At 60.2% G+C, this 24,018-nt stretch overlaps 1 protein-coding gene across 1 annotated transcript; it reads left to right on the top strand.

The window, feature by feature from the left end:
- Window positions 1-430: 430 nt before the first annotated feature.
- Window positions 431-22,863, top strand: TET3 (tet methylcytosine dioxygenase 3). The gene is given in 16 exon segments (XM_058820087.1): window positions 431-448; window positions 2,766-2,831; window positions 3,487-3,541; window positions 3,544-3,573; window positions 3,576-3,737; window positions 3,740-3,774; window positions 3,990-4,013; window positions 9,858-12,108; window positions 13,954-14,044; window positions 14,278-14,371; window positions 14,873-15,081; window positions 15,577-15,727; window positions 16,046-16,135; window positions 16,229-16,366; window positions 16,692-17,028; window positions 17,349-22,863. Coding segments are annotated over 16 exon segments (5,487 nt in total). The 3' UTR covers window positions 19,085-22,863.
- The last annotated feature ends 1,155 nt before the right edge of the window (window positions 22,864-24,018 follow it).

Below are 24,018 nucleotides of genomic sequence, written 5' to 3'. Positions count from 1 at the left end.
GTCCCGAGCACCTGCGAGTGTTGGTGGCTCCAAGGGACATCGCCGAGGTCAGGGTGGGCAGAGCGTTGCCAAAAATCCGAGTTGGGAGCCGGCGGTGAGCGGCGTTTTTGGCACCACGTGTGGGGATGCTTCGGATCTCGCGGCCGGCGCGTGCGCCCGCCAACGCCGGAGCTGCCTCCGGATGCTGTGCAAAAAAAAAAAAAAAAACCAAAAAAACCCCCAAAAATCAGAAATCCCAGCTGGAGCCGGCGGCAGGTGCCGGGGCGGTCGGTGGGTTGTGCCGGGATGCAGTGAGCCCCGAGGTTGCATCATGCTGGGAAGGGCTGGGCAGAGTCCTCCAGGGTGTTATGGTGGCCCCATAAAGGAGCCCAGCTCTTGGCCTTTGGCACCTCGTTAGCTGTGACCGAGTTTGTTTTTCGGATTTCCCGACATGGACTCTTTCTTGCAGGTAATTAAGGGGGAAGGTGGCTCTGGTGGGGTCTGAGACTGTGTGTGTCCCCAGGATTTTGGCCTTTTTTGAGGGGCTTTGCTGGCCCAGCTGGGAATGGGGATGGCAAAGTGGTGGGACGGTGGCTCTGGGACATGTGGTTGTGCTGTGGGTCTGTGTCCCAAAAAGCCCCTGCTGGGATGTTGCTGGTGCTGGCACACTGGGGGTGAGCTGTCAACCACCCGTGCATGCTTGGCTCCCTGCTCCTGCTGGCATTCCTGATCCCTTCCTGCCTGTGCAGGGTCCCTTGTCCCCATTCCCACGCCAGTGGGGTCCCTTGTCCCCATTCCCACGCCAGTGGGGTCCCCAGTCCCCTACCTGCCTGTGCTGGGGTCCCTTGTCCCTATTTCTGTGCCATTGGGGTCCCAAGTCCTCTACCTGCATGCACAAGAGTTCCTTGTCCCCATTCCCATGCCATTGGTGTCCCCAGTCCCTTCCCTGTGTGGACAGGGCTCCCTTGTCCCCATTCCCATGCCATTGGTGTCCCCAGTCCCTTCCCTGCGTGGACAGGGCTCCCTTGTCCCCATTCCCATGCCATTGGTGTCCCTTGTCCCCATTCCCATTCCCCTGGGGTCCCTTCCTGCCTGTGCTGGACCCTTTGTGAATTTGGGGTCCTCGGTCCCAGCCCGTGCCAGCTTTCCCTGTCCCTGTGGGTCCCCATTCCCTGTCCCCACCGTGTCCCTGACTCCACGTGTGCCCAGGGTATCCTCTCAAGGGGACATCCTGAAGGGGCCAGCCCCAAACCCAGTGTCCCTGTCCCCTCACTGTCCCCTCTGTGGGCTGGGATGAGGGAGATGCCCCAAACCCCTCCTGGGGACACCCCCAGCTCCGTCCTGTGCCAGCGCTTTAATCTCGGTGCTTTGAGCTCTGTGGAGAAGGGTGCCAGACCGTTTGTGAGGATGAAAGAGCTTTTTTTATTTATCCCCCGCTCCCCGGGCCGCCGTCCAAGGGGAGATGAAATGAAACGGGAAGAGGCTGGAGGTGAAACAGCTGCGCTGGGCCCGTCCCCGTTGCACATCTGCCCGCCACACCAACCCAGCTCAGCCCCTCTGTCCCGGGGCCAAAACCCCCTTTGCTGCGGGCAGGGACAATGCAGCGTGTTTGTTTGCTACAGCTAAAATGGCAGTTCTTAAGGGGAAAAAAAGAGAGCGAGAGCCAAGTGCTTCTGCACATCCAGTCGCCGCATCTTTTGATTAAATGAGATTTTGCTGTCGAAGGGGGGAGCTGGGGACCACGAGCTCCTGAGCCTGCAGTTCCCATCGCAGCCAAACGAGGGGAAAAAAAAAATTCTGAACCACACCAAGCCCTGAAAATGCTGTTTAAAAAAAAAAAAAAAAAAAGGATTGGAGCAAGTTGTAAATGCTGCAGTTGTCAGTGTGGGGTGGCCGGAGGGTTTGTCACCACAGGGCTGGTGGCACAGTCTGCTCTGCTTCTCAGGCTGGCTGGAAAGGATGGAGAAACATCCCAGGAGCTGGGATGGAGCAGGGAGTGTGGGGCAGGGTGAGTGAGGGGCTCCAGAGGATCCCACTGTGTTGCAATTACAGCCTCTGCACTTGAGGCCGTTGCCTTGAAGCCGCTGCAGTTAAAGCTCAGGCGCCTAAACCTGCACCAATTAACGCCGTGGCAATTAAAGGCCCGGCGCTTAATTAACGCCATGGCTGCACCAGCCCTGGTGGCAGTGCCAGCTTCTCCCAGCTGTACCAGGTGTCTCTGTGAGCCTCCCTGGCTGGGATGGTTGGTGTTGGAGCACACAGCCTGGCTGCCAGCTGGGGAGCACTGGGAGCACTGGGAACAGCCTGTCTGCCAGCTGGAAAGCATTGGGAGCATACTGGGAGTGCACTGAGAGCACTGGGATCACACTGGGATCGCACTGGGATCGCACTGGGCTCACGCCTGCCCTGTGGTTCATACTGGGATCGCACTGGGATCGCACTTGGATCGCCCTGGGCTCACGCCTGTCCTGTGGTTCATACTGGGATCGCACTGGGCTCACGCTTGCCCTGTGGTTCATACTGGGGTCGCACTGGGATCGCACTGGGATCGCGCTGGGCTCACGCCTGCCCTGTGGTTCATACTGGGATCGCACTGGGATCACCCTGGGATCACCCTGGGATCGCCCTGGGCTCACGCCTGCCCTGTGGTTCATACTGGGATCGCACTGGGATCACCCTGGGATCATACTGGGATCGCCCTGGGCCCACGCCGCCTGCCCCGTGGCTCTCCCTCCCCGCCTCCAGCCGGCCCAGCACGCTGCCTGCCCGCACATGGCTTTTTTTAGGTTTACAAACACCACGGCCCCGTGCACGCGCAGCTTCCCCCCTCCTTCCTCCCTCCTGCCTTCCCCGTGAGTCATCAGAGTCATCATCATCAGCACCAGCACCCGGCACCAGCGGGCTGGGGACACTGGAGGCGGCAGCGCCGCTTTCCCCGTGCTGCTGCTGGCCCCAGCGAGGGGAAAAGGAAAAAAGGCAAAACCTGATTTCATTTTTCTGTCCTTTCACTGTTCCATTTCCTCCTTTGGCCGGTGAGAAGGGGAGGATGAGGGTGGCTGCCGTCCCGGCGCGTGGGTGGTCTGTGTGAGGTGTTTTTGGAGAGGACCACGGCGCGCTTGGAGGGTGGGAAGGTTTGAAACGTCACCGGCTTCCCCGGCGTGCTCACCCTTTGCTGGTTGAGTTGTTGTGGTTTTGGGGATGGCTGAGGAGGAGCTGCTGAGACCCCAGAATGTTGGCAGAGGTGTTGGCAGAGGCTCTGGGGGCCTGGCAGAGCCGAGGAGCAGCGTGGAGATGCCAAACCCCCGCGCTGAGCTCATGGGCTGAGGTGACTCAGCAGAGCCGGCGCTGACTCAGCGGCCCCAGCCCCCGGGGAGGCTGTGGGATAGCGGGAGAGACTGAAATGTTTGGGTACAAAAAGGGAATTCTTTGTACAGCGCGCTGCACTTTGCCGGTGTCGTGCTGCCAACACATTTTCCTCCAGCTCTGGGGCGGGGATTTCATCCGAAGGGGCAGCGTCTCCCACCTGCCACGGGATGTTTTTCCCCACGGGGAACGGGACGTGGCGCGAAAGCAGCCGTGGCTTTGGCAGGGGAGGCGTTTCCCCGCTCCCAGGCGGGGCAGGGCCCGGCTCCCACTCATCCCCGGCCCCTGCCCGCCGGCCGGCGCGCCAGCAGCGTGCCCGTGCTTGCCAGGCGGCACACACGGCTCTCCTCCTCCTCCTCTTCCTCCTCCTCCTCCTCTGCTGAAGGTCGGGCTGTGCGCGGCGTGAGGAGCCCCACGTCCCGGGCAGAGGGGGCACAGCAGCATCCCCCAGGTATGACGGGATGGGGATGGCCTGGAGAGGGGCTGAGCACCCATGGGTGCTGTCTGGCATATCCCTGGCTTGTATTTGGGGATCAGGAGGGTCATGGCAGCATCCCCCAGGTGTGATGGGATGGGGATGACATGTAGGGGAGCTGAGCACCCATGGGTGCTCGTTGGCACATCCCTAATTTGCACCTGAGGACCAGGGGGGGCACGGCAGCATCCCACAGGTATGACGGGTTGGGGATGACATGGAGGAGGCCTGAGCACCTATGGGTGTTGGCTGGCACATCCCTGGCTTGCACCTGGGGACCAGGAGGGTGCAGAGACTCCTCTGTTCAAAGCCTTGGAAGCTGGGCTGCAGTTTGGTCAGTGTGTGGCTGTGGATGAAACCTTTGCTCCTCGCTCCCCCAAATCTGGCTTTTGCCCCTGATTTGCAGTGCAAAGGAATTGGCGGGGTAGAAATGTCCCCACTGGGGGCTGGAGGGGCTGGGAGGGGACGGAGCCTGGTCCTGTGGGCAATGCTGGCACTGGGGGGCTGTGAAACTGGGCTGGAGTGGGATGGGAGGTGCAGCTGGGCCGGGTGGCAGGTGAGGAGAGGCCCCAGGCCTTTCCCACACAGCTCATGTGCTGCCACTTCCTTCCCATGTGTGTCCTTGTCCTTCCCTGCCCCTGTCACCTTCCTCCTTGCCCTGTTCCCATTCTTCCCCTTGTTTCCCTTCCTCCCCATCCCCATGTTCCTTTTCTATCCCCCTTCCCCTCCTTGCCCATCCCCTTTCTCCCATTCCTTCTTCCCCTTTCTTCCCTTTTTCGTTTTTCTACCTTTTCTCTTCATTCCCTTATTTCCCTTCCCCTTCCCCTCCTTCATCCCCTTCTTTGCCTTCATTTCCTTCCCCATATTCTCCTTCCTCTTCCTCTTCCTCTTCCTCTTCCTCTTCCTCTTCCTCTTCCTCTTCCTCTTCCTCTGCCTCTTCCTCTTCCTCCTCCTCTTCCCCTTCCTCTTCCTCCTCCTCTTCCCCTTCCCTTCCTCCCCTCCTCTCCCTCCCTCCCCAGGGTCGTGGCAGGCTGGGTGATTCAGCCGTGCCAATCTGGGAGCCGGCACGAGGGCAGCCAGCTGTGTTTAAGGCAAAAACCGCTTCGAGAAACAAAAATAGTCCCGTGGGGTGGTTTTTTTTTAATGTTTTTCCTCCTTTTTTTCCCTTTCAAGAGCTGGGCTCCGGGCCGGGGCCGGCAGCTGTGCCGTGCCAAGCCTTTCCCGTGCCTGTGCCAGCTGGCGGCTCCCGGGCGGGCTCGCTGCTGTGCTGGGAAGGCTCAGCAGCCCCAGCAGCGTGCTGGTAGCTCAGGCGAGGGCATTTGGCTTCCCAAAATCTGCTCTGCTGGGAGCGGCCACTGGGAGCAGCTGCGGAGGCACTGCTGAGCATCCCTGGGTGCTCCCATCCCGGGTGTCCCGCTCTGAGTGTCCCTGCTCTGTGTCCCTGCTCCCAATTTTCCTGCTCCCTGTCCCTGCTCCGAATTTTCCTGCTCCGTGTCCCTTCCCCAAGTGTCCTGACCCCAAACATCTTCACCCCAAGCATCCCCAAACATTCCAACCCCAAGCCTTCCTGCTTTGAACATCCCCTTGCTGAGCATTCCTGATCCCGAAATCCTCACCCCAAGCATCCCCACTCTTGAGCATTCCCACCTTGAGCCTCCATTCCCAACCATCCTGAGCCCAAACATCCCCACCTCAAGCTTCCCTTCCAAAAGGGAAAACACATTTCATGGGGAAACAAGAAGGTTAGAGGTGGGAACAAATCCTCCATCTCCCTGGGAAGCCCCCAGTACTGGTGGGGTGGGGAGTGGGATTCTCTCACGTTCCAGCTCGTCACACCCCAGAGGAGCAGGAAAAGGGGGTGCAGTGTTGCTGGGGTGGGAGGGCTCGTGCCCATGGGGTCCCCAGGAGACTGGAGCAGATCAGAGCCAGGGTTCCCACAGCAGAGATCAGCTCAGCTCCCGGGGTTACTCCGGCTTTGCTCCGGGCTAAATGAGGACAGGAGTGAGCGGCTCAGCCCCGCCGGGGTCAGCCCGGGCCGCGGAAACAGCTCTGGAGACAGGGCGGGACAGGGGCGGGACCAGGGCGGGTACCCGGCCACGGGGGGACCCGGGGGGACCCGGGGGCTCTCACTCAGCCCTCGGCCTTCCCACGTTTCCTTGAATTCCCCTTTTCAGGGCAGCGAGCTGGATTTAGGTCATTTGCTCCTCTGCGGCCTGCCTCCTGCTTCTCCTTTCCCTTCATCTCCCTCCCCTCATCTCCTTCCTCTTCGCCTTCATCTCCTTCCCTGTATTCCCCTTCCACTTCCCTCTTCTCCTTCCTCTTTCCCTTCCCGTGCCTCTCCCCTCCTCCCCGCAGCTGGGGGCTGTGGAGGGATTTGGATCAGGAAGGGATTTCCCATCTCTGGGGTCTGGTGGCGCTCCCAGAGCGCGCTGTGATCGCAGCAGCGTTCCCGTCCCTGGCGCAGCCCTTGGGCTGTTATTGCAGGGTCTGCAGCCTCAGGGCTTCCCCGGCGGTGCCCCAAAGCCACCGTCCCGCAGAGGAGGATCCCCGGGGCGGGTGCCAGAGGAGGAAACCGCAATCCGAGTGCCGGGGCTGGCCGGGCTCCACCGCAGCGGGGCCGGCAGCCAAAGCTCCCTCTTGGCCGGCCCGTGCCGCCGGCTGGCAGCGGCTCCTGCTGACCTGCACGGCTCCCGGCCGTGCCCTCGCCGCAGCCCCTGAGCCACCCTGGTGTCCCCAGAGCTACCCTGAGCCACCCCAGTGTCCCCACAGCCACCCTGGTGCTGCTGAGAAGGGCTCAGCGTTGCCACTGAGCTTCCTCTGGCCCCCAGATTCTCCACTTTTATTCAAATTGTGTGGTTTCTGCAGGGGATGACACCAAACTGTGTGTGTGTGCTCTGTTCTCTGCAGCTCTCGACCCCTTTGGCACCATCCGTCCATCCATCCATCATCCATCCATCCATCCATCCATCCGTCCATCCATCCATCCATCCATCATTTGTTCCTCTGTCCGTTCATCCCTCCCTCTGTCCATCCCTCTATCTGTCCATTCATCCATCATCCATCCATCCATCCGTCCATCAATCCATCCATCCATCCATCCATCCATCCATCCATCCATCCATCTATCCATCCATCCATCCGTCCATCAATCCATCCATCCATCCATCCATCCATCCATCCATCCATCCATCCATCCATCATTTGTTCCTCTGTCCGTTCATCCCTCCCTCTGTCCATCCGTCCATCTGTCCCTCCATCCATCCCTCTGTCAGTCCCTCCATCCATGCCTCCATCCATCCATCCGTCCGTCCATCCCTCTGTCCTTCCGTCCATCCGTCCATCCGTCCGTCTCTCCGTCCTTCTCTCCATCCGTCTCTCCGTCCATCCATCCCTCCGTCCGTCCCTCCCTCCATTCCTCCGTCCGTCCCTCCCTCCCTCCATCCCTCCGTCCCTCCCTCCGTCCATCCATCCATCCGTCCGTCCATCCCTCCATCCATCCCTCCCTCCGTCCATCCATCCATCCGTCCGTCCGTCCGTCCGCCGCCGGCCGGTCCGTACGTGCGCGCGGCGCGGGCGCCAATGGCTCCGGCCGCTGCTGTGGCGGGGGGCGGGGAGGGCCGGGGCTCCCGGTGCTCCCGGTGCTCCCCGGGCCGCGCTCGCTCCCCCCTGCCCCGGACGGTGCCGGTGCCGCCGCCGCCATCGCCTCCCGCCCCCGCCCCCGCCCCGTGAGCGCCGCCCGGCCGGAGGCGGCCCCGAGCCCGCTCCGAGCGCTCCGGGCCGTTCCCAGGGAGCGCAGCCCAGGCTGGAGCCGCTCCAAGCCGCCCTCAGCCTCTGTGCGCCTGATTTCTATTTTTTTCCCTTCCTTCTCTCTGTTTACGGCATTTAAATTGGGGGGGGGGGGGATTTAAAAAGGGAGGAAAAACGGATTAAAAAAAACCAAAAAAAAGTTGTCATCACGGGGATTTTTTCCCCTTTTGTAGGATGCAGAAGGGGATGTGCTTAACCCCAACCATATCGTTTGGTTTTCTCTTGATTTTAATTTAAACTTTAAATTATTTTAATTTATTTCCTCCCCTCCCCAGCTTTTATCCTTTCTCGGGGTGAATGGAAGGAGGTTCGGGAGCTCAGGGAAAACTTCTTCAGAGGAGAATAATCCGAGGGCAGAGGAATTGGTGCCCACGGCAATGAGGGGGCGATCGATTTTTGGGGAGAAGCTGCGGGGTCTTTACATCTCCCAGGCAGCAGGGCTGGAACAAAAGGAGCTGGATGGGACGGCCAGGAAAAAATTGGTTTTATATATATATATTTATATCTATATATGTGTGTGTGTTTCTGTGTGTCAAGTTTTATTCCTCCACTGACTTAGGAGGGTTGTGGCTTTCGGGTTAACCCTTTAGGAGCAGCGGGGGATGTTTGCTCCTCCCTTTATTTCACACGATGAACTATTTTCCTACATTCCCAGCCCGGCTCCATAACCCAGTTTATGGGCTGGAGCAGCCCAAGGTGCCTCCCTGGCCCCGCGGCTGATTTCTGGGGCTTCCCCTGCCCTTTCCCCGCAGGTTCTCCCCCGGGCAAACCCGGAGCGGAGCAGGTTTGCCCTCATTTCCCTGCGCTGCCGACCCTTGGGGCGCCGGAGCCTTTGAGAGGGCGTTTATCTCCCCAGCGCTTGGGAAAATCCCCTTCGGCTGGGCAGGAGGAGGAGGAAGATGAGGGCGGAGGAAGGACGGGCGAGGCCGTTCCCTGCCGGGTTTGCAAAGGAGAGCGGAGGCGTGCTGTGCTGTGCTGTGCTGTGCTGTCCCCACCCTGCCCGGGCTGCGCTTTCTCCCCGGACCTGCCGGACCGGTCCCATCGCCTCGAAGGCACCGGAGCCCCTCTAAAAACCCTCTGAAAGCATCAGGGGGTGATGCCGTAGCAGCACCGTGCCGCCCTGGGGGCATTCTCCGCTGGGGAAAAGGGGTTTTTTGGATAGAGACCTGCTGGGAGTGGTTCCTGCGAGGTTTCGCCGGAGTCAGCAGCGTTCTTATCTCTCCAGCGTGGCTGTACTCACGCTCTCACAGCGAAAGGTGAAGGACTCTGTGCAGAAGCCGTGGTGCCTGAAGGGTTAAAGCAGCCACACTTTGAACACTCGGAGCCGTAACTTTGTATTTAACCTTGCATTTAACTTTGTATTTAACTTTGTATTTAACTTTGTATTTCGGCTGGAATCTGGGCTGGGGATCCTTCCCACGGGCCGCTGGCGGCCCCATCCCGAGGCAGGAAGCTCTGCCCACAGCCTCTGCTTGCTTTGGCATGGTTTTTCCAGCGAACTCTGCTGTATTTTTAGCTTGCCGGAAGCTCCCCTTGCTTATCAGCAAACGGCACCGAAATCCCCGGTGCCGAGGTGGGACAGCACCACGGAGAGCAGAACAATCCCTCCATCCCTGGCAGAAGCCTGGGGGGATCTTAACCAGGGTGTTGGGGTCCCTGGGTGGCACCAGGTGGGTTCGGTGTGTGCCTGGCACGGCCCCGGGAGCCCTGGCCGGCCGTGTTGATGCAGACACGGGGTTATTTGAGGTGAAACAGCCCCTGGCACCGGCGTAGCCAACTCGGCGGCTTCCTGCCGTGCCGCGGCCCCCGGCGAAGGACGGCTGCTCCGGCCGGGATGTTCGCTCCTGGCACGGCTCCAGAACCCCCCTCTCCTCCTCGTGCTGCCTTCAGCGCGGGCAAACCGTGCCACCGCAGCCAGGGACACCCTGCCTGTCCCACAGCGTGCGGGGCGCCCTCGGCGGGTGATGGAAATCCCGAGCGGTGCCGTGAGTGATTTCGAAAGCGAGTGGCGGGGTGGGGACGTGGGTGGCACGGCGGAAAGTGGCCGCCCTCTGAGCTGAGCCGAGCTGCTCCTCACTCAGCCGGGCAGGCAGAACACGCGTGGCTCGTCTGCGTCTTCATCCTCCCGGTCAGAAAATGAGATGGGGAAAGGAGAACTAAAGGAAACAGAGGAGAAAACTTAGGGTTTGGGCATATGAAGATGCTCATGTCTGTTCTCTGTCCCTCCTCACAGACAGGTTCGGCGGGCGACGCGGTTGATGGACCCAGCAGAAGCCAAATGGAAGAAGGGCCAATTAATTATGTGGAAGAAAGGCGGCTGAAGGAGGGCAGCGGGCTCAGCCTGGCGAATGGGGGCCGGCCGGAGGCGGGGGGTCCCGTGCTGATGGAGCCCAGCGGGTGGTCGCCGGGCCAGCCGCCCGCCACTGGCAAAGCCCACTTGGAAGACGTCCGGAACCTGGTGGCCTTCTCAGCGGTGGCCGAGGCCGTTTCCTCCTACCGGCTCCCGCCGCCGGCGTCGCCGTCGCTGCTCTACGAGAAGTTCGACTCGGAGATGAGCCGGGGCGGGCTGGGCGCGGCGGACGGGGTGCCACGAGGAGAGGACCTGCACGCCCTCAAGGCCGCCCTGGCTTTGGCCAAGCACGGTGTGAAGCCCCCCAACTGCAACTGCGACGGCCCCGAGTGCCCCGACTACCTGGAATGGCTGGAGCAGAAGATCAAGACGGCTCTCGGAGAAGAGCTGGCGTCACCGCGGCCCCGCGCCGCCGCCGTCCCCCCGCCTCCTCCCCCAGAAGGTGCTATCGACCCCCAGCCGGTGCCTGAGGCTGCCGAGCCGTGCCCGCCCGACGGCCTCCCCTTTTCCCAGAGCGCGCTGACCATCGCCAAGGAGAAGAACATCAGCCTGCAGACCGCCATAGCCATCGAAGCCCTGACGCAGCTCTCGGCCGCCCTGCCCCAGCCCGCGGGCGATGGGCAGCCCCCGCCGCCCCCCGCCGTCCCCTTCGGCCCCGGCCCCCTCGGCCCGCCGGGGGCCGCGTGGCAGGGAGGGGACGAGCCCCGCTACCCGCCGGAGCCCGGAGCGGCACCTGAGCCATTTTTCGGTGCGGCGCCTCCGCGGGGAAACTTCACTTCCACATGGGGGCTGGAGGCCGAGGGGGCAGCGGGGGCTGGAGACCCCATGGCAGAGCTGGAGCAGCTGCTGGGTAACGCTGACGACTACATCAAGGTGGCTTTCAAGAGACCCGAAGCGGCGGCCGGCAAAGTGACAGCCCCCAAAACAGAACCCCCCGAGCGAGCAGCCAGCAAAGAAGCACCGGGCGGGCCCCGCTTGCCGCCGGCACCTCCAGAGCCCGACCTGCACAAGAAGACGCAGCTGGTCCTGCAGCAGCATCTCCACCACAAGCGCAGCCTCTTCCTCGAGCAAAGCCTGGCAGCAGCAGCGGCGGCAGCCCCGGACCGGCCGAGCGGCTGGTGGGCTCCCGGCGCCCCCGCCGCGCCCCCCAAGCCCTTCGAGAAGCAGCCCAAAGAGAAGAAGAAGAAAACGCCGCCCGAAAAGCCCCCGCCGGCCAAACCTCTCCGCAAGCAAGTGCAGATCAAGAAGGCGAAGCAAAAAGACTCACAGCCGCTCTTCCCTCCCCTCTGGCAGATCAGCCTGGAGGGGTTTCGGGCGCCCGCCGAAGCCCCCGCCGAACCCCCCGCCGAAGAGATGCAAACGGAGCCGCCGCCGCCGCCGGCCTTCCCGCACCAGCCTCTTGCACTACCCCTGCCCTCCGCATGCCCCCCGCCACCAAACCCCCTGGACGGCGCCCCCCCGGCTCCCGACTCTCAGGAAAGGGGTGCCCCCGAGGGGGGCCCCCAAATTCACTCGGCGCCGGCGGGCTCGACTGGCTCGGAGGAAGCGCCGGCTGCCCCGCCGCCGGCCGGCTCGGCTCCCATCATGGTGGATGACAAGTTGGAAGAGCTCATCCGACAATTTGAAGCTGAATTTGGGGAGAATTTCAACCTGCCGCCCCCCGAGACACCTGCCCCGCTCGGCCCCGGGGCTGCCGAGCTGCCAGGGGGGACAGCACCAGCTCCACAAGGGTCCCCCACCGTGGCCACCGCTACCACGGCCACCACCACGGCCACCACCATGGCCGCCGCCCCGGCTCCCTGCAGCGCTCCCCAAGCCGGACCCAAAAGCGTCTCTCCAGGGAAGGGGCTGCTGTCAGAGCCACCCTTCACTGCCCGCTCCCCCAAACAGATCAAAATCGAGTCTTCTGGTGCTATCACCGTGGTGTCCACCACGTGTTTTTACTCTGAGGAAAGCCAAAACCCAGACGTGGACGACGTCGACAGAACGCCCACCAAGGACGAGGTGCCGCTGACGCCCACCCTGAGCGGCTTCTTGGAGTCTCCGCTGAAATACCTGGACACGCCGACCAAAAGCCTCCTGGACACCCCTGCCAAGAGGGCACAGGCTGAATTCCCCACCTGTGACTGCGTTGGTGAGCCGGGGGTGGCGGGGAGGGTGGCAGAGGTGGCTTTGCAGGGTGGGAAGGTGACAGAAGCCGTGGCATCAGCAAAGCTCTGGTTTCTGGGGAGGTAAGGCCCTCACGTGGTGACACCCCAGTGCTGTGGAGCTCCCTTTTGGTTTCTCTCCTCCTCTCTTGTTTTTACAGTTGGATGGAAATGGCTGTGTCACCCTGGGGGTGGCACTGGTGTCACTGGCTGTGTGGGGGTGGAGGGGTTGGATGAGCAGCAAAACCAAAGGGCTGTTGGGTTTTCCTTCTATTTAACCTTAACCAGCTGAATCCCCTGAATTCATGGTGGTCCCAGTGCCCAAACCCACCTAAACTCTCTCTCGCCTGGTTATTCCTGGTGTTTTCAGCCAAATTGGCTGTTTCAGGTTGCTTTGAGTAACTTTGGTTTGATGCTTGTGCTTATCACTTGCTGCTGGGATGCTGCCTTGTTCACTGGCCAATTCTACCAGGATGCATTGAAAAATCACCAAACTCTTGGACTTGTGAGGTTTTTTTTGTGGTTATTTTTGGTGTGCATTGGCTTTGTTAGACTTTGCAGCAAGTGCTGGAGAATTCCTACCCAGTCCTTCCAGTCCACCTCCATCCAAGCGTGGGGAGCTGGATATTCCCTCCCCAGTATTTAGCCTGGACCTGTGTGCTCCCCTGGGAGCAGCAAGGTGACGATTTTGGGGGGCATCCACCCAGAGAATGCCCTGAGCTAAGCACAGACTGCAGTTTATTAGTGGAGCTTATGATTATTTATTTATTTGCTTGTGAATGGCAGCAGGAATGAGCCCAGACTCCATGGAGAGGAGGGAAAGCTTTACTGAAGCCACTCAAACCCAGCCTCGGAGTTTGCCAGGAGAAGATTAGTTTAGGGGCTGGGAGAGGGGGGATTCCCCCCCTTCCCCTTCTCTGTTTTCTCAGGGAGAAAGAAATGCAGCAGGAGAGGGCTCGGTGCTTTATTGGGCGCGGGAGCTGTTGGAGGCTGGAATAAAATGAGCTTTTTCCAAGCCTCCCATATTGATCCCTGTCTGGACAGCTGCAGCCCAGCTGAGCCCGGCTTTCTCCTCAGCCTGGCTCCCGGCCAGCTGGACATGATGGGAATGAGAATCAGGCTGGTGAGAGAGCAGAGGGATGCAAACACAGAGCAGCCCTGGCCGTGGCGCAGGGCACATCCCAGCTGGTGGTTTTGGAGCACCCCCGTGTGCTGGGGCTGCTTGGGGCATCCATCACTTTCCACCCCAGCTCCTTGAAAGGGGTTTGCTCTGTGCAGGGCTGTGTCCCAATGTCCTTCTGCAGCTCCAGGATCCTCTTCTTGCAGTCCCCAGATCCTCCTGTAGACCAGATCCTTCTCCCACAGCCCAAACCCTTGAAGCTGGCAGGAAAATCTTCCTGTCCCCAAAATCATCCCATGATGGCAGCATCCAGCTGGGCCAGTGCCCGTGAGAGGTTCTGGACAGGAGCCCTGGGTGGGAGCAGGGTGAGGAGGGGGTTTGGGGTCTCCATCTCCCACCCAGCAGAGCTGCAGTGGTCAGAGCAGATTCCCTGCATGGGGCTGTGGTCCCTGCCAGGGTGCTTCCAAGGGCTGTGGCTCCTCAGAAGGTTTTTGGGTCCCAAAAAGGGGTGAGTGTTGATGGGTGAGGGTTCTCCAGCAGCCTTTCAGTGCTGGCAGAATCTTCCAGAGCAGGGAATGAGTTGCTGTTAACAAAGCCTTGATTTTTGGTGCAGAAGAGCTCGGGTTGAGGGGATTTGAGTGTTTGGAATTTTTCAGGGCAGCCAGCAAAGGTGAAAACCCCAAAAATCTCTGTCCCTTTCCTGTCTCTGCAGAACAAATCGTGGAGAAGGATGAGGGGCCCTATTACACCCACCTGGGCTCGGGGCCCACCGTGGCCTCCATCAGGGAGCTCATGGAGGAGAGGTAAGAGCCCCTCACTGTGGGGCTGGGGTCCTGTCAGGGCAGTGGGGAGAGTGAATGGGGTCCTGTCAGGGGAGTGGGGACTTGAGAGAATGACTGGGGACTTGTGAGAGTGAGCAGGGTCCTGTCAGGGGAGTGGGGATTTGTGGGGGTGCCTGGAGGCTCCTGGGGGTGCCTGGGGGCTCCTCAGGGGCCCATGAAGGCTGGTGGGACTGTGTGTGGCCGTGCCCTGGCAGGTATGGTGAGAAGGGCAAGGCCATCCGCATCGAGAAGGTCATCTACACGGGCAAGGAGGGCAAGAGCTCCCGGGGCTGCCCCATCGCCAAGTGGGTGAGTGCCTCTCGTCCCCAGGCTCGTCCCCTTTGTGCCCCTCGGGGCTCCCCACTTTTGGCACTGGGGATAGGGTGAACCAGCAGCTCCCCCAGACTGCCAAAATCCATGGGAACATGCACAGCTCTGCCCTCCACACCCCACAGGGCACTGGGGAAGGCATGCAGGGCATAGCCCACATCCTTCTGCCATAGCCCAGATTCTTCTCCCGTATTACAAATCCTCCTCCTGTAGCCCAAATCCTTCTCCCATACCCCAAATCTTTCTCCCGTACCCCAAATTCTTCTCCTGTAGCCCAAATCCTCCTGCAGCCCAAATCCTTCTCCTGTACCCCAAATCCTCCTGTAGCCCAAACCCTTCTCCTGTCGCCCCCTTATCCTCCTGCCTCTCCCCCCTGCAGCAGCAGCTCCTTCCTGGCACGGGCTCAGCCAGCTCAGGGCACCCCAGGGCTTGTGGGATTCCCCATCCCAGGAGGTCTGACCCAAGCCCCTCTGGTTCCAGGTGATCCGCAGACATAACCAGGAGGAGAAGCTGCTGTGCCTGGTGCGGCACCGCGCCGGCCACCACTGCCAGAACGCCGTCATCATCATCCTCATCCTGGCCTGGGAGGGCATCCCCCGCACGCTGGGGGACACGCTCTACCAGGAGCTCACCGACACCCTCACCAAGTACGGCAACCCCACCAGCCGCCGCTGCGGCCTCAACGACGAGTGAGTGCCACCGGCAGCGCGCCCTGGGGGGAGATGGGGTGGGAATGGGATACGGGGTATGGTATATGGGGTATGGTATATGGGGTACAGGAATGGGGTATGGGGTATGGGATATCGGGTACAGAGTATAGAATATGGGAATGGGGTACAGGATATGGGGTACAGGATATGGGGTACGAGAATGGGGTACAGGATATGGGGTGTGGGAATGGGGTATAGGATATGGGGTACAGGATATGGGGTGTGGGAATGGGGTACAGGATATGGGGTAGGAGAATGGGGTAGGAGAATGGGGTATGGGATATGAGGTGTAGGTACGGGATGCAGGATCTGGATGCAGGAACAGGATGCAGGAATGGGGTGCAGGAATTGGTTGCAGGAATGGGATATGAGAATCGGATGCAGGGAATGGGCTGGGGGCTCCCTCCCGTTCCCAGAGCTGCCATCACCGCGCGGCACTGGCAGCTGACACTCCCGCCCCGTGTCCCCCCCCAGCCGGACCTGCGCGTGCCAGGGCAAGGACCCCAACACCTGCGGTGCTTCCTTCTCCTTCGGCTGCTCCTGGAGCATGTACTTCAACGGCTGCAAATACGCCCGCAGCAAAACTCCCCGCAAATTCAGGCTGGTGGGAGACAACCCCAAAGAGGTGGGTGATGGAGGTGGAGCAGGGGGCGGTGGTTTGGGGCTTCTTTCCTGTCAGGACTCTGAAAATTGGATTCTTTGAGGGGTTTTTTATGGGCTAGAGATGAGGAAAGGAAAGGTGACAGGAATGGGGCCTCTAGAGGACAGTGAGGCTGGAGCTTGAGTGGCCAAATCCTCATGAGGAATTTAAGCCGTGTGCTTTGTGGTGTGGTGGATATCGTGGGAAGGGTTGGCTGCCGTGTGGTGTCTGTGGGCTCTGTCCCCAGTGCCATCCCTGCTGCTAAAACCCCTGGGTGACATCCTCCTCCTTTCCCTACCACAGGAAGAGCTGCTCCGGAGAAGCTTTCAGGACTTGGCCACCGAGGTTGCTCCGCTTTACAAGAGGCTGGCGCCGCAAGCCTACCAAAACCAGGTCCTGCTCATCCCACCCTTGGCACACACAGCTGGATTGGCTGTGGGGTGCTGCTGTTGGGGATTTTTGGGTAACCAGCTCCTCCTTCCACAGGTCACCAACGAGGATGTAGCCATCGACTGCCGGCTGGGCTTGAAGGAGGGGAGGCCGTTCTCGGGGGTGACGGCGTGCATGGACTTCTGTGCTCACGCTCACAAGGACCAGCACAACCTCTACAACGGCTGCACCGTGGTAAGCAGGCGCCTGGCAGGGCTTTTTGAGGTGCTCTCCCCTAATTTGGGATGCTCCTTTTTGAGGGCGTCCATCCCCAGTTGTTCCACCCTCGTGACTCCAGGTGTTTGGTGTGGGCACAGCTCACATGAGGTGCTCAGGTCTAACAGGGACCAGCATCTACTTTTGTCCAACACAAATCCCATGGGAGATTTCCAAATATCAGGCTGGGGGGATGCCAGGCTGGTGTGGCTTCATGTCAGTGTGGGGAAGAAATGGGAGGTTTGGCTCATCCAGCACAGGCCACATCCATCAGCGTCCCACTGACAGCACCTGCTCTGGCCAGGTCTGCACGCTGACGAAAGAAGACAATCGTGTGGTGGGGAAAATTCCCGAAGATGAGCAGCTGCACGTCCTCCCCCTCTACAAGATGTCCAGCACGGATGAGTTTGGCAGCGAGGAGAATCAAAATGCCAAGGTGGGCAGCGGGGCCATCCAGGTGCTCACGTCCTTCCCCCGCGAGGTCCGCAAGCTGCCCGAGCCCGCCAAGTCCTGCCGGCAGCGGCAGCTGGAAGCCAGGAGAGCTGCTGCCGAGAGGAAGAAGCTGCAGAAGGAGAAGCTGATGACGCCAGAGAAGATCAAGCAGGAAGCACTCGAGCTCCCCACGCTCCAGCCAAATGCAGGTAACGGGGGCAGAGGTGAGGTCCTGCCACCCCGAGCCACCCGGAAAGCGCGTGAGGGGATGGGGATGGGGTTGGGGACTTTTTTTTTGGGTTGCTGTGTTGTGTTGCTGGATGGCACCTCTGTGCCACCTGGGTTTTCTTGAAGGTGCTAATTGATGTTGGTACGCCAGGTGATGGCAGGTGATGCCAACCTCTGCAGTTAGCTGGCACACCCATCACCGTGGGATTTCTGAGTCTGGCCGACCATTTTGGGGTCCTGGCTCCCCTCCGGTGGCTCCTTCGGCCGGCGGGTCACGGGGGCTGTGTGTGCTGTCCCACAGGTATGGCGTTGAAAGGCGGGATACCCCCGCAGCCGCTGAAACCTTCCATCAAGGTGGAACCCCAGAGCCATTACAACGCCTTCAAGTACAACGGCAACGCCGTGGTGGAGAGCTACTCGGTGCTGGGCAGCTGCCGGCCCTCCGACCCGTACAGCATGAACAGTGTTTACTCTTACCATTCCTACTATGCACAGCCCAATCTGCCTTCCGTGAACGGGTTTCACTCCAAGTTCGCGCTTCCCTCCTTCGGGTATTACGGCTTTTCCAGCAACCACGTGTTCCCCTCACAGTTTCTCAATTATGGGGCACCCGAGAGGAGCGGGAGCAGCTGGGTCAGCAACGGCTACGAGAAGAAGCCCGATGTCTCGGCGCTGCAGGAGAACCTCAACCACACCTACGGGAACAGCAATTTCCCCGAGCCCATCCCGCACGGTGTGCGGGGCAAAAACCATCACCAGCGCACCTACGAGCGAGCCAACCGCTACGCCAGCCAGCAGAAAGCGGCGGCGGCAGCGGCCGGGGCGCACAGGACTAGCTCGGGCTCGGAGGAGGCACCGGCGTTTGCACAGAACTGTTTCAGCAGCCGGCCCATCAAGCAGGAGCCTCCGGATCCCCCGCCTGCCATCGAGCCCCTTCCCAGCCCTGCGGCCGTGCCCAGCGCTGCTTTAACGCTGCCGGCCGTCCCCGCGCACGGCACGGCGCCGGAGCAGCGCTGGAGCCCCTTCAAGGCGCCGCGGGGCACGGCGTCCCCCGAGAGGACTAGCACGGCCGAGGGCTCGTGGAGCGCGCTGGCACCGGGCTCGGGCGGGCGGGAGAAGCTGAGCGCCTTCGATGCCGCCGCGCGCCTGCCACCGCCAGAGAAGCAATGGTCCAACGTCCTGGCAGGAGAGCCGGCGGCGGCGGCGCACGGCTCGGGCTTGCTGCCGAAACCGTGGAGCCCCTGCAAGCTGGGGGAGACGGCGCTGGCAGGCACGGGCAGCCCGGGCCTGCTGGGGTCACTGGGGTTCAACTCGGCTCTGCCAGGGCTCCCCAGCTTCCCCGAGGAGCCGTGGGGCTCCGTGAAGGTGGAGGAGCGGAGGACGCCGGCGCCCAGCCCGGGGCTGGCGGAGAAGCCGTGGGAGGCAGCGGTGGGTGAGAAGGGGGTGGCAGGGGCCCGCCAGGAGAAGACGTGGGACCCCTTTGGCCTGGAGGAGGATCTGCCGGAGAAGGCGGTGAAGGAGGAAGAGGAAGAGGAGGAGGAAGAAGAGGAGGAAGAGGAAGAGGAGTGGTCGGACAGCGAGCACAACTTCCTGGACGAGAACATCGGCGGCGTGGCCGTGGCGCCCGCCCACGGCTCCATCCTCATCGAGTGCGCCCGCCGCGAGCTCCACGCCACCACCCCGCTGAAGAAACCCAACCGCTGCCACCCCACCCGCATCTCCCTCGTCTTCTACCAACACAAGAACTTGAACCAGCCCAACCACGGCCTGGCGCTATGGGAGGCCAAGGTGAAGCAGCTGGCGGAGCGGGCTCGGGCCCGGCAGGAGGAGGCGGCGCGTCTGGGGCTGCCGCCGGACGCCAAAGCCTTTGCCAAGAAGCGCAAGTGGGGTGGCGCGTTGGCGACCGAGGCGCCCAGCAAGGAGAGGAGGGACTCGGTGCCCACGCGGCAGGCGGTGGCCATCCCCACCAACTCCGCCATCACTGTGTCCTCCTACGCCTACACCAAGGTGACGGGCCCCTACAGCCGCTGGATCTGAGAGCGAGGCGACCGCCATGGCCCCATCTTACCTCAACCCTCGGCAGCGCCGCAGCCCGGCGTTGCTTCGTGGTGCTTTCTCCTCGGGCGTGGGGGAGAAGAAAACGAAAGTAAATAGACGAAACCGAAGCGAAACACAGCAACCATAAAAATAAAAAAAAAAATCCAACCCATAGGAAACGAACCCAACGCGCGCGCTCGGGAGCAGCGGAGCCGGCGCGGGCTCACGCCGTCGGAGAGCTGCGCCTGGCGAGGAGTTGGCAAAGCAAGCAAAACTTGGTTAAAAAACCCGAGAGGAACGATGCTGTTTGATGATTTTAAGTAATCTCATATTTATATCTCCATGTTTTTTAATCTAGCCTCGGATGAATTTCCTAGCGACCTTGCGCAAGGAGAGGTTTTTAATTCTACTTAAAATGGCCTGTTGGATTTGATTTTATTTTATTTTTTACTCCAATGACAACGACGAAGCCGATCTTCGAAAGAGAAGCCAACATTGAAAAACCACCCTAATCATGAATCCAAACCAACCTGAACACCAAACCAGCTCAAAGGCAAGAGGTGACTCCCTCCATCTCCTCCGCGTGAGGGCTGGTGGGACCGCGTGCTTTACCGTCAGCGGGTCACGCTGAACATCTAATTATTTTTATTCCAAGGACCTAAAAATACCAATTTTGCAGCTCGAGGAGACCTTTCTCACAGCAACGGGAGCCCGCGAGCGAGCAGGCCGTCCCGGGACGGCATGTCTCCGCCCGGCTCCTCACCTCCAGCGGGATCGGCTCTGCCGCCGCGGAGCAAAGCCGGCGTCGCTCCTGGCGCCGGAGACCTCAGGACACGTCCGGGCTGGGGAGCGCCACTGCTGGGGGGCTGAGCTCGGGCTCGGACTTGGGGCTCCTTTGCCCACGGCCTCCGGGGCGAGCGGCAGCGGCGGCGTCTCCATAGGAGCCGACGGGACAAAAACAGAAGAAAAAAAAGAAAAAAAAAATTTACAAAAAACAGGAAAAAAAACACAAACCAACCCCAAACTGTGAATAGCGAGTGTTGCTCTCTGTACATCACTGTTGCTAAAGTCTGGTGCTTTCCGTCTCCGGGGGACTTTCTCTCCGTGCAATCGGCTCTGGGAAGAGCGAATCCCAAGACTTGGCTGGCCAAAACCCCGCCGGGTCTGCCTTCCCCGCCGGTGCCGGCGAGCCGCGGCCAGCGCCGCCGGGGCTCGGTGCTCTTTTCTCTCCCCGGGTGCCATCCCTCCTTCCTACGGATCACCGTTCTTCCCTTAAAAAGCAAACAAACAAAAAACAAAACAAAAACCCCAACCCAACCAATAACCCAGCAACGACGACAACCGCGTGGTGCTTTTGGAACACTCTCAGTCGAGACTTCCCGCCCGGCGCCAGGACGGACGGAGTGCGGCCAAGCTGCCCCGCGGCGCGGCCGGAGCCGGGGGCCGGCGTCCCTGGGCGGGGTCGTTGCTTTTGCACTTTGAGGTGCCTTTTGGAGAGCCAGCGAGGCAACGCCGACGCCGTCGCCGTGTGGGATCACCTCGTGTTTACCGTCACCCTCCTTCCCCCCCAACCTCGCGCACGGGCACGGATCAGCAGGATCTTGGTAAAACAGCCTGAACATTGACGTGGTCTGATTTTAAACCTGTAAATAGGGAAAGAAATTTTTTTAAAAGCACTTTCACCTAGATTTAAAAAAAAAAAGAAAAAAAAAGAATGAAAGCGAAACTTAAAAAAGCAAACAACTCCCCTCTTCCCTCTCCCCCCACTTCCCCCCAACTTGAAGCAGTATGTTTTAAACAAGATTATCGTGGGAGAACTGTAAATACTGGCAGAATATTTAACATGCTTTGTCCGTCCTTCATCATTAATGATTTTTTTTTTTGTTTTTTTTTTGTTTTCTGTTAGTTTTTAACCGTAACCTGTAAAGTCGCGTATATTTGACAAGGAAACTCAACGAGCTATTCCCGCTTTTCTTAGAAATACCCAATAGCATATCAGGATTGTAAGAGTCAGATTTTAGGGACGCTGGGGACCCGCCGCGTGGCCGTGCTTCGGGGCGCGGAGCGGGGACGATGCGGGGCCGGGTTCGGGTGCCGGCCGCGCTGTTGTCGCCCGGGGTCTCTGGCTGGCGTGACGGGGGTGCCTTGGAGGGGAAGGAGCGCTGGGAGAAGGCGATGGTCCGTGTAACCTGTCTAAGTCCTGCTTCCTCAGAGGTTTTTCGGTGCAGGGAGGGGTCGGTCCGGTTCAGCCCGGGCGAGCGGGCAGCTGCCGGCGCCGCGGGTCGGGGAGCGAGAACTGCTGCAGTCTCAACGTTTTTACACTACATAAACTTTGTCTAACCTACCTCAACTCTCAGTCATTACGAATTCACACGCTTCAGACTTCTACACAAACTCGAAATCTATGCACAGCTCTTTACCCCTTGCTGCTGAGAGGCTGTTTCCAAGCAAAATCTTTTTTCCCTTTACCCATCCCGGCGGCCGCGCTCGTCCCGCCCGTGCCGAGGCCGCGGGGGTCGCGGAGCTCGGGGGGGAGGGATGTTTTTAACGAGTGGGATGTGGGGACCTGGTTTTGCAGCAGGTCGTGGCCACAATGGTGCTAGAACAACAGCTGTGGTGGAAACCCCAGGGAGGGCTCGGCGTGGGGAGCCCCGACCGGCTCCTCCGTCCCGCTTTGGTTTTTCTGGCCGCGGTGCTTCGCCTCGGGCAGGAAACGAGGGATGCAGTTTGGGTCCCCCTCCATCTCGATGCTCTCGGGATGAGGCACGGGAAGGAGAAGGAAACCAGAATCCCTGAGGTGCCTCAATTGCTGATTTTTCCTTTTAATACTGGAGTACGCTTTGTGGGCTCTATAAGGCATATTTTTATTAAATGAAATCTTGTAATACAAACGGTGCTATGGTGTTTTAACAAACTGTATCACGCTTCTGCCTGATTCCATCTCGCTGAGGTGCTACTAATGTATATATCAAATTAAGGAACCAAGATAAAAAAAAAAAAAAAAAAAAAAAAATACAAAATTTAAGCAATGTCGTTGAGAAGGAAGTTTACCTTTCCGGAGCGACAGCTCGAGGCATGCCAGGAGCCAGTTGGGTTTATGCAAACTGAAAGAGGCGCCGTGTCCGAGGCGTGCTGCCGGCCGGGGTCGTGGTGGAGCCGTTCCCTGCGGGTCCCAGGATGAGGTGCTGGAGGTGATGTCCAGGTGCAGGGCTCGGCCAGGGGTCCACGGGGCTTGGACACATGTGTGGTCATGGTGCTTGGCCAGGTGTGTGGTCATGGTGCTCAGACAGGGTGCTCAGTCAGGCATGTGGTCATGGTGCTTGGCCATAGTGCCTGGACAGGTATGTGGTCATGGTGCTTGGACAGGGTGCTCAGCCAGGTGTGTGGTCATCATGCTTGGAGAGGGTGCTCAGCCAGGTGTTTGGTCATGGTGCTTAGCTGTAGTGTTCGGCCAGGTTTGTGGTCACGGTGCTTGGCCACAGCGCTTGGACAGGCTGTTCGGACATGGCATGTGGCCATAAGTGCTCGGACGTGGTGCTCAGACTCGGTGCTCAGGCTCAATGCTCGGCCACAGGTCATGGACATAGCGTGGTCATGGACGTGGTGCTCGGTCATGGTGCTTGGCCACAGGTCATGGACATAGCGTGGTCATGGATGTGGTGCTCAGGAACAGTGCTCGGCCGCTCCCTGTGGACATGGTGCTCGGACATGGTGCTCAGTGCGGTGCTCGGGTGTGGTGCTTGGACATGGTGGTTGGTCCCCGTGCTTGGCCACACATGATGGACATGGTGCTCAGACGTGGTGCTTGGACACTGTGCTTGGTCCCTGTGCTTGGCCACACATGATGGACGTGGTGCTCAGACGTGGTGCTTGGACACTGTGCTTGGTCCCAGTGCTTGGCCACTCATGATGGACATGGTGCTTGACCACGGTGCTTGGACGTGGTGCTCGGACACGCATCATGGACATGGTGCTTGGACGTGGTGTGCGGACATGGTGTTGTGTTTGGTGCTTGGACTTGGTGCATGGACATGGTGCTTGGGCACGGTGCTCTGCTGTGGTGCTCGGACATCGTGTGTGGACATGGTGCTTGACCCCAGTGCTCGGACATGGTGCATGGATGTGGTGTGTGGACACGGTGCTTGACCACAGTGCTCGGACATGGTTCTCGGACATGGTGCATGGGCATGGTGCTCGGGCATGGTGCTCAGCCATGCACCATGGACGTGGTGCTCAGCTGTGGTGTGTGGACATGACGTGTGGACAGTGCTTGACCGCAGTGCTCGGACATGGTGCATGGACATGGTGCTCGGGCACGGTGCTCAGCCATGCCACCATGGACGTGGCGCTCGGACATGGTGCTCAGACACGATGTGTGGACATGGTGCTCAGCCAGGGTGTGTGGACATGGTGCATGGACCTGGTGCTTGGACATTGGTGCTTAGACATTGGTTCTTGGACATTGGTGCTCGGACATACTGGGTGGACATGGTGCTTGGACATGGTGCTTGAACATGGTGAGTGGACATTGGTGCTTGGCCATGCACTGTGGACGTGGTGCTCGGACATGGGTGGACACCGTGCTCAGAGGTGGCACATGGACACGGGTGCTCTGCTTGGTGCTTGGATTCGGTGCTTGGCCATGGCTCCTGGACCCGTGCTCTGCTGTGGTGCTTGGACACAGCCCATGGTGCTCAGCCGCGATGTGATTTGACCACGTGTTGTGGACATGGTGCTTGAGCGTGGTGCTCGATGGTGATGCTCAGGCGTGGACACGGCACTTGGCCACACACCCCAGACACGGTGCTTGGACACGGTGCTTGGACACAATGTGTGGGCGTGGGGCTGGGCTGCGTGGACACAGTGCTCGGCCAAGGGGCCTGGTGGTTGGGCATGGAGCATGGACATGGTGCTCAGACATGGAGCATGGGCAT

Source organism: Ammospiza caudacuta, chromosome 26, assembly GCF_027887145.1.
Source record: "Ammospiza caudacuta isolate bAmmCau1 chromosome 26, bAmmCau1.pri, whole genome shotgun sequence".
Lineage (NCBI taxonomy): Eukaryota > Metazoa > Chordata > Aves > Passeriformes > Passerellidae > Ammospiza > Ammospiza caudacuta.
Note: the sequence above shows the minus strand (reverse complement) of the source record. Positions and strands in the feature narration are given on the sequence as shown.